Below are 15306 nucleotides of genomic sequence, written 5' to 3'. Positions count from 1 at the left end.
CAAATACAGGACCATTCTGGAAGAAAACCTGATGGAGTCTGCAAAAGACCTGAGACTGGGACGGAGATTTGTCTTCCAACAAGACAATGATCCAAAACATAAAGCAAAATCTACAATGGAATGGTTCAAAAATAAACATATCCAGGTGTTAAAAAAGACCAAGTCAAAGTCCAGACCTGAATCCAATCGAGAATCTGTGTAAAGAACTGAAAACTGCTGTTCACAAATGCTCTCCATCCAACCTCACTGAGCTCGAGCTGTTTTGCAAGGAGGAATGGGAAAAAATGTCAGTCTCTCGATGTGCAAAACTGATAGACATAACCCAAGCGACTTACAGCTGTAATCGCAGCAAAAGGTGGCGCTACAAAGTATTAACTTAAGGGGGCTGAATAATTTTGCACGCCCAATTTTTCAGTTTTTGATTTGTTAAAACAGTTTGAAATATCCAATAAATGTCGTTCCACTTCATGATTGTGTCCCACTTGTTGTTGATTCTTCACAAAAAAATACAGTTTTATATCTTTATGTTTGAAGCCTGAAATGTGGCAAAAGGTCGCAAAGTTCAAGGGGGCCGAATACTTTCGCAAGGCACTGTAGTAGACCTCACAGTGAAATGCTGAATACAACAGGTGTAGTAGACCTTACAGTGAAATGCTGAATACAACAGGTGTAGTAGACCTTACAGTGAAATGATGAATAGTTAAATATTACTGTACTGTTGGAGCTAGGAACACAAGCATTTAGTTAGATATTACTGTTGGAGCTAGGAACACAAGCATTTAGTTAGATACTACTGCACTGTTGGAGCTAGAAACACAAGCATTTAGTTAGATATTACTGCACTGTTGGAGCTAGAAACACAAGCATTTAGTTAGATATTACTGCACTGTTGGAGCTAGAAACACAAGCATTTAGTTAGATATTACTGCACTGTTGGAGCTAGGAACACAAGCATTTAGTTAGATATTACTGTTGGAGCTAGGAACACAAGCATTTAGTTAGATACTACTGCACTGTTGGAGCTAGAAACACAAGCATTTAGTTAAATACTACTGTTGGAGCTAGAAACACAAGCATTTAGTTAGATACTACTGCACTGTTGGAGCTAGAAACACAAGCATTTAGTTAGATACTACTGCACTGTTGGAGCTAGGAACCAAGCATTTAGTTAGATACTACTGCACTGTTGGAGCTAGGAACCAAGCATTTAGTTAGATACTACTGCACTGTTGGAGCTAGGAACACAAGCATTTAGTTAGATACTACTGCACTGTTGGAGCTAGGAACACAAGCATTTAGTTAGATATTACTGCACTGTTGGAGCTGGGAACACAAGCATTTAGTTAGATACTACTGCACTGTTGGAGATAGGAACACAAGCATTTAGTTAGATACTACTGCACTGTTGGAGCTAGGAACCAAGCATTTAGTTAGATACTACTGCTCTGTTGGAGCTAGGAACACAAGCATTTAGTTAGATATTACTGCACTGTTGGAGCTAGAAACACAAGCATTTAGTTAGATATTACTGCACTGTTGGAGCTAGGAACACAAGCATTTAGTTAGATATTACTGCACTGTTGGAGCTAGAAACACAAGCATTTAGTTAGATTCTACTGCACTGTTGGAGCTAGAAACACAAGCATTTAGTTAGATTCTACTGCACTGTTGGAGATAGGAACACAAGCATTTAGTTAGATACTACTGCACTGTTGGAGCAAGGAACACAAGCATTTAGTTAGATACTACTGCACTGTTGGAGCTAGAAACACAAGCATTTAGTTAGATACTACTGCACTGTTGGAGCTAGGAACACAAGCATTTCGCTACACCGTTAATAACAGCTGCTAAATATGTGTATTTGACCAATACAATTTGATTTGAACTCCGGTCCCCTCGCGGGCAGCGCAACTCCGGTCCCCTCGCGGGCAGCTCAACTCCGGTCCCCTCGCGGGCAGCTCAACTCCGGTCCCCTCGCGGGCAGCTCAACTCCGGTCCCCTCGCGGGCAGCTCAACTCCGGTCCCCTCGCGGGCAGCTCAACTCCGGTCCCCTCGCGGGCAGCTCAACTCCGGTCCCCTCGCGGGCAGCTCCCGGGCTCTTGATATTCCAGTGAGCCCTATGCCCCTCTGACTTGAGGTAAATAGAAAATTAAAGGTGTATTTATATGAGATGCCAAATGAAGAGGCATTTGTTCTGTTTGACTGGCATGTTGGCAGCCTCCATTTTTAAATGCAGAACATGTGACCAGATTCAGTGTGCGTGTACAAAGAGCTCCCTAAACAACGGGTGACATGTTGTCTTCATACACTATCTGTTATTGTGTCACAGCACAGCGATTACACAGCTCTCCTCCCTATCAATTCAATTTCAATTTAATTCTCGCTCTCCTCTTTCTGCGCACTCGCTCTCTGTGCGCTCTCCTTTCTCTCTCTCTTTCTCTCTCTTTCTCTCTTCCTCTCTCTTTCTCTCTTTCTCTCTTTCTCTCCTCTCTGCTCACTCTCCTTTCTCTTCTCTCTCTCTCCGCTCGCTCTCCTTTCTCTCTCTCTCTCTCCGCTCGCTCTCCTTTCTCTCTCTCTCTCCGCTCGCTCTCCTTTCTCTCTCTCTCCGCTCGCTCTCCTTTCTCTCTCTCTCTCTCCGCTCGCTCTCCTTTCTCTCTCTCTCTACGCTCGCTCTCTGCGCTCGCTCTCTGCTTCATCTCCCCCTCTCTCTTCATCTCTGTGCGGCAGCGTGGTTTATTTGGCAGTAAACTCTCCCTGAACCCGGCCAACAGACTGAGTGTGCTTGCCGCCATCATTAACAAGCGGTCTGTCAGGCACTGTAGTCAGTCGCCTCAACACCATGGAAACAGCACAGATACAGCCAGCCAGTGACTGGTTCACCCATGTCTCTGTCATCTGTCCAGCTGTTTATTTATTCTCCATCAGGAAACACACACCTCTTTACATGGTACTATTTCTATGATCCAGAGCTTCCATCTGTAGGCGTCTGACTCCTGAAACCCCTTGACCAGCTACAGCCTCTCTAGCAGCCTCCAGCCTAGACCTGGCAATACAATTTTGACTGTCTTGAGGTTCTCTGTACTGTGGCCCTGTCTGGGAACTGCAGCTAGTAATTAGTACAGTAGTTGCCTCTTGCTCTGCCTAGTGGTCTGTGGGTATACAGTGAGTCAGGGGAGCTCTGTAGGCTAGTAGTGTAGGGGTCAGGAGAGCTCTGTAGGCTATTAGTGTAGGGGTCAGGAGAGCTCTGTAGGCTAGTAGTGTAGGGGTCAGGAGAGCTCTGTAGTGTAGGGGTCAGGGGAGCTCTGTAGACTAGTAGTGTAGAGGTCAGGGGAGCTCTGTAGTCTAGTGGTCAGGGGAGCTCTGTAGACTAGTAGTGTAGGGGTCAGGGGAGCTCTAGGCTAGTGGTGTAGGGGTCAGGGGAGCTCTGTAGACTAGTAGTGTAGGGGTCAGGGGAGCTCTGTAGTGTAGGGGTCAGGGGAGCTCTGTAGTGTAGGGGTCAGGGGAGCACAAGTGTAGGGGTCAGGGGAACTCTGTAGACTAGTAGTGTAGGGGTCAGGGGAGCTCTAGGCTAGTGGTGTAGGGGTCAGGGGAGCTCTGTAGTGTAGGGGTCAGGGGAGCTCTGTAGACTAGTAGTGTAGGGGTCAACAGTTTTAGCAAGTCGGTTAGGACATCTACTTTGTGCATGACACAACTCATTTTTCCAACAATTGTTTACAGACAGATTATTTCACTTAAAATTCACTGTATCACAATTCTAGTGGGTCAGAAGTTTACATACACTAAGTTGACTTGTGCCTTTAAACAGCTTGGAAAATTCCAGAAAATGATGTCATGGCTTTAGAAGCTTCTGATAGGCTAATTAACATAATTTGAGTCAATTGGAGGTTTACCTGTGGATGTATTTCAAGGCCTACCTTCAAACTCAGTGCCTCTTTGCTTGACATCAGCCAAGACCTCATAAAAAAATTGTACGTACCAGGTTAGGAGGACTGAGGTTGAGGTTAGGAGGACTGAGGTTGAGGTTAGGAGGACTGAGGTTGAGGTTAGGAGGACTGAGGTTGAGGTTAGGAGGACTGAGGTTGAGGTTAGGAGGACTGAGGTTGAGGTTAGGAGGACTGAGGTTGAGGTTAGGAGGACTGAGGTTAGGAGGACTGGGGTTGAGGTTAGGAGGACTGGGGTTGAGGTTAGGAGGACTGGGGTTGAGGTTAGGAGGACTGGGGTTGAGGTTAGGAGGACTGGGGTTGAGGTTAGGAGGACTGGGGTTAGGGTTAATGAAAAACCAGTCCTCGGGGGCCTGATTTGGTGTCACAGTTTTGCCCACCATGCCCCAGCTCACACACCTGACTCTAATAATCACCTAAACAGGATCTTCCGTTTGGAATGCAATGTGATTAATCAGCTGTGTTTGATAGAGATGGAGAAAAGGTGTTCTACCAATCAGGCCCTGGAGGACTGGCGTTGCCCGTCCCTGATCTATACAGTACAAGATGTTTTAAACCAGGGGGGGGACATGGAGGATTCTGGATTAATCAGCTGTGTTTGATAGAGATGGAGAAAAGGTGTTCTACCAATCAGGCCCTGGAGGACTGGCGTTGCCCGTCCCTGATCTATACAGTACAAGATGTTTTAAACCAGGGGGGGGACATGGAGGATTCTGGATTAATCAGCTGTGTTTGATAGAGATGGAGAAAAGGTGTTCTACCAATCAGGCCCTGGAGGACTGGCGTTGCCCGTCCCTGATCTATACAGTACAAGATGTTTTAAACCAGGGGGGGACATGGAGGATTCTGGATTAATCAGCTGTGTTTGATAGAGATGGAGAAAAGGTGTTCTACCAATCAGGCCCTCGAGGACTGGTGTTGCCCGCCCCTCCCCCGTTTTAAATGAAATTCCTCTCTAACAAACACTTATTGTATTCAACAGACTAAGTTCCTAAACAACAAATCTAACAAGATGAGCACTTTATGTCCAACGACAGCTATGCAGGTACAAAATGGCGCCCTATGAAGTACACTACTTTTGACCAGGGTTCACAGGGTCAAAGGTTAAAGCACTGTTTAATAGTAGTGCACTATATATGTTATGGGGAAACCTACAAAAGCACTACAGTGTCCGTCTCATCCCTGACCCACCAGCCAGGTGGTTCTGTGAGTCTCAGTTGGTAGAGCATGGCGCTAGCAAAAGTAAAGGGCCGTTGGTTCGATTCCTGCTGGGGCCACTCGTGTGGAAAATGTATGCACACATGACTCAGTCGCTTTGGATAAAAGTGTCTGCTAAATGGCACATATTATAATATATAGTTGACTTTTTACTGCATTTCACGTTTAAGTCATTTAGCAGATGCTCTTATCCAGCGCGACTTACAATTAGTGCATTCTTAAGATGGCTAGGTGGTGAGACGACGACACATTTAGATGGCTAGGTGGTGAGACGACGACACATTTTAGATGGCTAGGTGGTGAGACGACGACACATTTTAGATGGCTAGGTGGTGAGACGACGACACATTTAGATGGCTAGGTGGTGAGACGACGACACATTTAGATGGCTAGGTGGTGAGACGACGACACATTTTAGATGGCTAGGTGGTGAGACGACGACACATTTAGATGGCTAGGTGGTGAGACGACGACACATTTTAGATGGCTAGGTGGTGAGACGACGACACATTTAGATGGCTAGGTGGTGAGACGACGACACATTTCGATGGCTAGGTGGTGAGACGACGACACATTTAGATGGCTAGGTGATGAGACGACGACACATTTAGATGGCTAGGTGGTGAGACGACGACACATTTAGATGGCTAGGTGGTGAGACGACGACACATTTAGATGGCTAGGTGGTGAGACGACGACACATTTTAGATGGCTAGGTGGTGAGACGACGACACATTTAGATGGCTAGGTGGTGAGACGACGACACATTTAGATGGCTAGGTGGTGAGACGACGACACATTTAGATGGCTAGGTGGTGAGACGACGACACATTTAGATGGCTAGGTGGTGAGACGACGACACATTTTAGATGGCTAGGTGGTGAGACGACGACACATTTAGATGGCTAGGTGGTGAGACGACACATTAAGATGGCTAGGTGGTGAGACGACGACACATTAAGATGGCTAGGTGGTGAGACGACGACACATTTAGATGGCTAGGTGGTGAGACGACGACGCATTTAGATGGCTAGGTGGTGAGACGACGACGCATTTAGATGGCTAGGTGGTGAGACGACGACGCATTTAGATGGCTAGGTGGTGAGACGACGACACATTTAGATGGCTAGGTGGTGAGACGACGACACATTTAGATGGCTAGGTGGTGAGACGACGACGCATTTAGATGGCTAGGTGGTGAGACGACGACGCATTTAGATGGCTAGGTGGTGAGACGACGACGCATTTAGATGGCTAGGTGGTGAGACGACGACGCATTTAGATGGCTAGGTGGTGAGACGACGACACATTTTCCCTCAAAAGTATTTATCAGCAAAGTCGGTGCTTTTGGGGAAAAGATGAGACGCCCAGCCCCGAGAGGGTGGAGCCTGAGACGCCCAGCCCCGAGAGGGTGATGAGGAAGATCTGATAGAGCCTGAGACGCCCAGCCCCGAGAGGGTGATGAGGAGGATCTGATAGAGCCTGAGACGCCCAGCCCTGAGAGGGTGGAGAAGAGGATCTGATAGAGCCTGAGACGCCCAGCCCTGAGAGGGTGGAGAGGAGGATCTGATAGAGCCGGAGACGCCCAGCCCTGAGAGGGTGGAGAGGAGGGTCTGATAGAGCCTGAGACTCCCAGCCCTGAGAGGGTGGAGAGGAGGCAGAGCCTGAGACACCCAGCCCTGAGAGGGTGGAGAGGAGGATCTGATAGAGCCGGAGATGCCCAGCCCTGAGAGGATGGAGAGGAGGGTCTGATAGAGCCTGAGACACCCAGCCCTGAGAGGGTGGAGAGGAGGATCTGATAGAGCCGGAGACGCCCAACCCTGAGAGGGTGGAGAGGAGGATCTGATAGAGCCTGAGACGCCCCGCCCTGAGAGGGTGGAGAAGAGGATCTGTTGGTTCACAGTGTCCAAGGCAACAGCTAGATCTAGGAGGATGAAGAGCGAACACAAGATTTATGTTGTCCTTAGCTTCACCCTACACAGAGCAGAGCTCCATATTCACTGTCTGCCTGTCTACTCGGTGAATCTCAATCTCTCTCCAAATTACATTCCCTCTCACACAGTGCAGCCTTGTCAGGTAGCTTCCCCTACTGGAGAATAGCTGTAGCACAGCAGGACTCTGAGCATGGCTAGACGGTAACTCTGCGGTGGAGGCCTTCTGACCTGTGACTGACTACAACTTCTCGGGAGTTTTTCCTAGCTACTGTGCCTCTGCATTGCTTGCTCGTTGTTGTTGTTGTCTGGGTATCTGTAAAGCACTTTGAAAACTACTGATGTAAAAAAAAAGTTTTTTATAAAAACCAATGTGATTAACTCAATGTGCCTAGTTGTATGTATAATATCTTGATATGAATAGACCAGACGGGAACACCTCTTGAGATGCTATCAACCATAGAGGATGGTTTTGTTTTCTGCTTGTGTCCTGTTTCTCTGGGGGAATAAATAATATATATACACAGAACCAGGCAAAAGTTTGGGCACACCTACTCATTCAAGGATTTTTTATTTACAAGCTGTCATCAAAGCAAAGGGTGGCTACTTTGCAGAATCTCAATGCAATTTGTTTAACACTTTTTTTTTGGTTAATACATGATTCCATGTGTGTCATTTCGTAGTTTTGATGTCTTCACTATTCTTCTACAATGTAGAACATAATCAAATAAAGAAAACCCTGGAATGAGGAGGTTTGTCCAAACTGTTGACTGGTACTGTACATACAAAACAAACTATGAAATGAAACGGAAGGATTCCTCATGTTTAAACAGCTGTATGAAACCAAATGAAACGGAAGGATTCCTCATGTTTAAACAGCTGTATGAAACCAAATGAAACTGTAGGATTCCACATGTTTAAACAGCTGTATGAAACCAAATGAACCTGTAGGATTCCACATGTTTAAACAGCTGTATGAAACCAAATGAAACGGAAGGATTCCTCATGTTTAAACAGCTGTATGAAACCAAATGAAACTGTAGGATTCCTCATGTTTAAACAGCTGTATGAAACCAAATGAAACGGAAGGATTCCTCATGTTTAAACAGCTGTATGAAACCAAATGAACCTGTAGGATTCCTCATGTTTAAACAGCTGTGAGAAACCAAATGAACCTGTAGGATTCCTCATGTTTAAACAGCTGTATGAAACCAAATGAACCTGTAGGATTCCTCATGTTTAAACAGCTGTATGAAACCAAATGAAACGGAAGGATTCCTCATGTTTAAACAGCTGTGAGAAACCAAATGAACCTGTAGGATTCCTCATGTTTAAACAGCTGTGAGAAACCAAATGAAACGGAAGGATTCCTCATGTTTAAACAGCTGTATGAAACCAAATGAAACGGAAGGATTCCTCATGTTTAAACAGCTGTATGAAACCAAATGAAACGGAAGGATTCCTCATGTTTAAACAGCTGTATGAAACCAAATGAAACGGAAGGATTCCTCATGTTTAAACAGCTGTGAGAAACCAAATGAACCTGTAGGATTCCTCATGTTTAAACAGCTGTGAGAAACCAAATGAAACGGAAGGATTCCTCATGTTTAAACAGCTGTATGAAACCAAATGAAACGGAAGGATTCCTCATGTTTAAACAGCTGTATGAAACCAAATGAAACGGAAGGATTCCTCATGTTTAAACAGCTGTATGAAACCAAATGAAACGGAAGGATTCCTCATGTTTAAACAGCTGTATGAAACCAAATGAACCTGTAGGATTCCTTATGTTTAAACAGCTGTATGAAACCAAATGAAACGGAAGGATTCCTCATGTTTAAACAGCTGTATGAAACCAAATGAAACGGAAGGATTCCTCATGTTTAAACAGCTGTATGAAACCAAATGAACCTGTAGGATTCCTCATGTTTAAACAGCTGTATGAAACCAAATGAACCTGTAGGATTCCTCATGTTTAAACAGCTGTGAGAAACCAAATGAACCTGTAGGATTCCTCATGTTTAAACAGCTGTATGAAACCAAATGAACCTGTAGGATTCCTCATGTTTAAACAGCTGTATGAAACCAAATGAAACTGTAGGATTCCTCATGTTTAAACAGCTGTATGAAACCAAATGAACCTGTAGGATTCCTCATGTTTAAACAGCTGTGAGAAACCAAATGAACCTGTAGGATTCCTCATGTTTAAACAGCTGTGAGAAACCAAATGAACCTGTAGGATTCCTCATGTTTAAACAGCTGTATGAAACCAAATGAAACTGTAGGATTCCTCATGTTTAAACAGCTGTATGAAACCAAATGAAACTGTAGGATTCCTCATGTTTAAACAGCTGTGAGAAACCAAATGAAACTGTAGGATTCCACATGTTTAAACAGCTGTATGAAACCAAATGAACCTGTAGGATTCCTCATGTTTAAACAGCTGTATGAAACCAAATGAACCTGTAGGATTCCTCATGTTTAAACAGCTGTATGAAACCAAATGAAACGGAAGGATTCCTCATGTTTAAACAGCTGTGAGAAACCAAATGAAACGGAAGGATTCCTCATGTTTAAACAGCTGTATGAAACCAAATGAACCTGTAGGATTCCTCATGTTTAAACAGCTGTATGAAACCAAATGAAACTGAAGGATTCCTCATGTTTAAACAGCTGTATGAAACCAAATGAACCTGTAGGATTCCTCATGTTTAAACAGCTGTATGAAACCAAATGAACCTGAAGGATTCCACATGTTTAAACAGCTGTGAGAAACCAAATGAACCTGTAGGATTCCTCATGTTTAAACAGCTGTGAGAAACCAAATGAACCTGTAGGATTCCTCATGTTTAAACAGCTGTGAGAAACCAAATGAACCTGTAGGATTCCTCATGTTTAAACAGCTGTATGAAACCAAATGAACCTGTAGGATTCCTCATGTTTAAACAGCTGTATGAAACCAAATGAAACTGTAGGATTCCTCATGTTTAAACAGCTGTATGAAACCAAATGAAACTGTAGGATTCCTCATGTTTAAACAGCTGTATGAAACCAAATGAAACTGTAGGATTCCTCATGTTTAAACAGCTGTATGAAACCAAATGAACCTGTAGGATTCCTCATGTTTAAACAGCTGTATGAAACCAAATGAAACTGTAGGATTCCTCATGTTTAAACAGCTGTGAGAAACCAAATGAAACTGTAGGATTCCTCATGTTTAAACAGCTGTATGAAACCAAATGAAACGGAAGGATTCCTCATGTTTAAACAGCTGTATGAAACCAAATGAAACTGTAGGATTCCTCATGTTTAAACAGCTGTGAGAAACCAAATGAAACTGTAGGATTCCTCATGTTTAAACAGCTGTATGAAACCAAATGAAACGGAAGGATTCCTCATGTTTAAACAGCTGTATGAAACCAAATGAAACTGTAGGATTCCACATGTTTAAACAGCTGTGAGAAACCAAATGAACCTGTAGGATTCCTCATGTTTAAACAGCTGTGAGAAACCAAATGAACCTGTAGGATTCCACATGTTTAAACAGCTGTATGAAACCAAATGAAACGGAAGGATTCCTCATGTTTAAACAGCTGTGAGAAACCAAATGAAACTGAAGGATTCCTCATGTTTAAACAGCTGTATGAAACCAAATGAAACTGTAGGATTCCACATGTTTAAACAGCTGTGAGAAACCAAATGAACCTGTAGGATTCCTCATGTTTAAACAGCTGTATGAAACCAAATGAAACTGTAGGATTCCTCATGTTTAAACAGCTGTATGAAACCAAATGAACCTGTAGGATTCCTCATGTTTAAACAGCTGTGAGAAACCAAATGAAAATGTCTCTTGCCTAGGTGATCATACAAGTGACAGAGATGCTGCACAACGCCAGTCTCCTGATAGATGACATTGAGGACAGTTCTACGCTGAGGAGAGGTTTCCCTGTCGCCCACAGCATCTATGGAGTCCCCTCTGTTATCAACTCTGCCAACTACGTCTACTTCCTGGGACTGGAGAAGGTGAGCGCCATTGATTGGTTGTTTTTTTGATCAGCGTGTTCACCAGACAGCTGTTATAACCCATGTGTTGTTGGTGCTATTAGGTGCTAACCCTGGATCACCCCGAGGCAGTGCATGTGTTCACCAGACAGCGTTATAACCCATGTGTTGTTGGTGCTATTAGGTGCTAACCCTGGATCACCCCGAAGCAGTGCATGTGTTCACCAGACAGCTGTTGGAGCTGCATCGCGGCCAGGGCCTAGACATCCACTGGAGGGACACCTACACCTGTCCCACAGAGAGCCAGTACCGTACCATGGTCCTCCAGAAGACGGGGGGTCTGTTTGGCCTGGCCGTGGGGCTCATGCAGCTGTTCTCTGGCTGGAAACGAGACCTTAAGGTACATTTTATTATATTGACTATTTTATTTAAATTTCATGTCCTGCATATTTATTTTCTATGTTGCTGTTAATGCTGCAACTTCATCTTCTAAACTTATTTAAACCATTTTTTTTTTAAATATATAGTTTCGGACAGCTGAAGCAAGTCACACATTTTATTTTACTTTTTGAACTTTTTTATAGCAAATTGATGTGAGGACGGCTTTGTATTGCAGTTAAGCACACTGTGTGCTCTTTCCCGTGTATATTGGATTGACAGGCCCACTCCTCAGAGCCTGGTGGTTCCTATAGGGTTTTGTAGGGTTTTGCATCTTTGTTTCTTGCTCTTTGGTGTTTTTAGGCGGGATATCTGTTGAAACTAGTTAGGGATATCTGTTGAAACTAGTTAGGGTTAGGTGGGATATCTGTTGAAACTAGTTAGGGATAGGTGGGATATCTGTTGAAACTAGTTAGGGATAGGTGGGATATCTGTTAAAACTAGTTAGGGATAGGCGGGATATCTGTTGAAACTAGTTAGGGATATCTGTTGAAACTAGTTAGGGATAGGTGGGATATCTGTTGAAACTAGTTAGGGATATCTGTTGAAACTAGTTAGGGATAGGTGGGATATCTGTTGAAACTAGTTAGATATATGTTGAAACTAGTTAGGGATAGGTGGGATATCTGTTGAAACTAGTTAGGGATAGGTGGGATATCTGTTGAAACTAGTTAGGGATATCTGTTGAAACTAGTTAGGGATAGGTGGGATATCTGTTGAAACTAGTTAGATATATGTTGAAACTAGTTAGGAATAGGTGGGATATCTGTTAAAACGAGTTAGGGATAGGTGGGATATCTGTTGAAACTAGTTAGGGATATCTGTTGAAACTAGTTAGGGATAGGTGGGATATATGTTGAAACTAGTTAGGGATAGGTGGGATATCTGTTGAAACTAGTTAGGGATAGACGGGATATCTGTTGAAACTAGTTAGGGATAGGTGGGATATCTGTTGAAACTAGTTAGGGATAGGTGGGATATCTGTTGAAACTAGTTAGGGATATCTGTTGAAACTAGTTAGGGATAGGTGGGATATCTGTTGAAACTAGTTAGGGATATCTGTTGAAACTAGTTAGGGATAGGTGGGATATCTGTTGAAACTAGTTAGGGATAGGTGGGATATCTGTTGAAACTAGTTAGGGATAGGTGGGATATCTGTTGAAACTAGTTAGGGATAGGCGGGATATCTGAAACCAATTAGGGATAGGTGGGATATCTGTTGAAACTAGTTAGGGATATCTGTTGAAACTAGTTAGGGATAGGTGGGATATCTGTTGAAACTAGTTAGGGATATCTGTTGAAACTAGTTAGGGATAGGTGGGATATCTGTTGAAACTAGTTAGGGATAGGTGGGATATCTGTTAAAACTAGTTAGGGATATCTGTTGAAACTAGTTAGGGATAGGTGGGATATCTGTTAAAACTAGTTAGGGATAGGTGGGATATCTGTTAAAACTAGTTAGGGATAGGTGAGATATCTGTTGAAACTAGTTAGGGTTAGGCGGGATATCTGTTGAAACTAGTTAGATATATGTTAAAACTAGTTAGGGATAGGTGGGATATCTGTTAAAAACTAGTTAGGGATATCTGTTGAAACTAGTTAGGGATAGGTGGGATATCTGTTGAAACTAGTTAGGGATAGGTGGGATATCTGTTAAAACTAGTTAGGGATAGGTGGGATATCTGTTGAAACTAGTTAGGGGTATCTGTTGAAACTAGTTAGGGATAGGTGGGATATCTGTTAAAACTAGTTAGGGATATCTGTTGAAACTAGTTAGGGATAGGTGGGATATCTGTTAAAACTAGTTAGGGATATCTGTTGAAACTAGTTAGGGATAGGTGGGATATCTGTTGAAACTAGTTAGGGATAGGCGGGATATCTGAAACCAATTAGGGATAGGTGGGATATCTGTTAAAACTAGTTAGGGATAGGTGGGATATCTGTTAAAACTAGTTAGGGATAGGTGGGATATCTGTTAAAAACTAGTTAGGGATATCTGTTGAAACTAGTTAGGGATAGGTGGGATATCTGTTAAAACTAGTTAGGGATAGGTGGGATATCTGTTAAAAACTAGTTAGGGATATCTGTTGAAACTAGTTAGGGATAGGTGGGATATCTGTTAAAACTAGTTAGGGATAGGTGGGATATCTGTTAAAAACTAGTTAGGGATAGGTGGGATATCTGTTAAGCACTTTGTGACAACGGCTTTATAAAAAAAATGGTTAAAAACTTTCTGAAAACCGTTTTCATTTGATTTTGACTTTTGACCCCTCTAGCCTCTCCTGGATACGTTAGGACTCTTCTTCCAGATCAGAGACGACTACGCCAACCTGAACTCAACAGAGTACAGTGAGAACAAGTCCTTCTGTGAGGATCTGACCGAGGGTAAATTCTCCTTCCCCACCATCCATGCCATCTGGTCCCGTCCAGAGAGCACTCAGGTTCAGAACATCCTGAGACAGAGGACGGAGAACGTTGACATTAAGAGGTACTGTGTGGACTACCTGGAGAAAGCGGGCTCCTTTGCCTACACCAGAGAGACCCTGAGAGGGCTGGAGGTCGAGGCATACCGCCTTATCACTGATCTGGGGGGAAACCCTGAGCTGGAGGGGTTAGTGAAACACCTCAGTAAGATGTTTAGGGAGCCTGAGACAAAATCTGTCCCTGAAGAGGACTGACCACATCTACCAGACATGAGTCAGAGCCGCAGTTCAGCCACACAGAACACTGACATCATGCTCACCACACTGTCACACGGCTGGATTATACAGAGTCCCCCTGAGCATGACAACTATACCAAAACCAAGAACTCACAGCTTCACAAACCTTGTCTTTCTAGTCGTACTCTAGACAAATGTCAAACACAACACATATACATGATTATACATATGGAGAAGAGGAGATATGTTCGTCACATGGACTTGTCAGAAGAACGCTGTCTCTACAAAAATCTTTAAAAATTGTAAGTGTTACTTGCAGTTTAAAGTTTAGATTTTTTTTTTTATTTTTATTTCAATACTAAATGGAAATGAGTTTCCCGGCTTTAGTGAATGCCAAGTGTCAATGAGGTGTAGAAGAAAATGAGGTCAGCTTTCTGAGGAAGGTACTACCAGAGTAGTGTTCGGTGCGTGTTAGATGAATGAATGTTCTATCAATGTGTTTGGTTATTGTCTGCTAGCTTCACCTAAAGTTGAAGTGTGTTTCTGGTTCAACACTTAGTGTCTCCAGATTCACCCTGCGGCACGTTCTCCACGTTATTCAATTTGTCTACGTTGATACTGTACAGTGCATATGGCTTATATGTAACAAACATGAATTTATTGAATAAAACCTCTTTTTTTTTGACAAATGGCATTTCATTTTTTTTGGGCAGGATTAAATCCTCATGGCACTTTTAAAAAAACATTTGAATCAATGTTCCCACGTATGCAGAGACTGCCTACGCGATAAACTCGGCATGTTGGCTTAATCAGAAATACTAATTGAATCCAGCCCTTAGCCAGGATAGTCCTCTCTAACACCTGCTACTGTTGGGATCCTCCCAACCAGACCGGTCCCTGCTACACCAGGCTAGGGGTCTGGGTCCCAAGTGACACCGTAAGGGACTGAGACGAGTCACAAAGGGCCCGATTTAGACTTGGGAAATGTAAGCCTTTCCTACACACTTCTCAGTAGGTGGTATTGACTTACCTTATGCAGGTGTGGTTCCCTTTTTATACACCCTGAATCATTTTGAATTCAACTGCTGAAAACCCTCTCCACTTGATGGCCAACAT

General features: G+C 43.5%; 1 protein-coding gene across 2 annotated transcripts in view; it reads left to right on the top strand.

Moving 5' to 3' along the window:
* Positions 1-14879, top strand: part of ggps1 (geranylgeranyl diphosphate synthase 1) — a 37573-nt gene extending 22694 nt beyond the window's left edge. For both annotated transcript variants that reach the window (XM_021564559.3, XM_036945926.2), the window contains 3 exons: positions 10949-11113; positions 11277-11492; positions 13807-14879. In XM_021564559.3, coding sequence (XP_021420234.1) covers positions 10949-11113; positions 11277-11492; positions 13807-14208 — 783 coding nt within the window. In that variant the 3' untranslated portion in view covers positions 14209-14879. The remainder of the gene's footprint in view (positions 1-10948; positions 11114-11276; positions 11493-13806) is intronic.
* Positions 14880-15306: the final 427 nt, after the last annotated feature.

This window comes from Oncorhynchus mykiss, chromosome 16 (assembly GCF_057628025.1).
Source record: "Oncorhynchus mykiss isolate SJ-2025 chromosome 16, ASM5762802v1, whole genome shotgun sequence".
Taxonomy (NCBI): domain Eukaryota; kingdom Metazoa; phylum Chordata; class Actinopteri; order Salmoniformes; family Salmonidae; genus Oncorhynchus; species Oncorhynchus mykiss.
The sequence above is the reverse complement of the archived record's forward strand: the minus strand, read 5'-3'. Positions and strand labels throughout refer to the sequence as shown.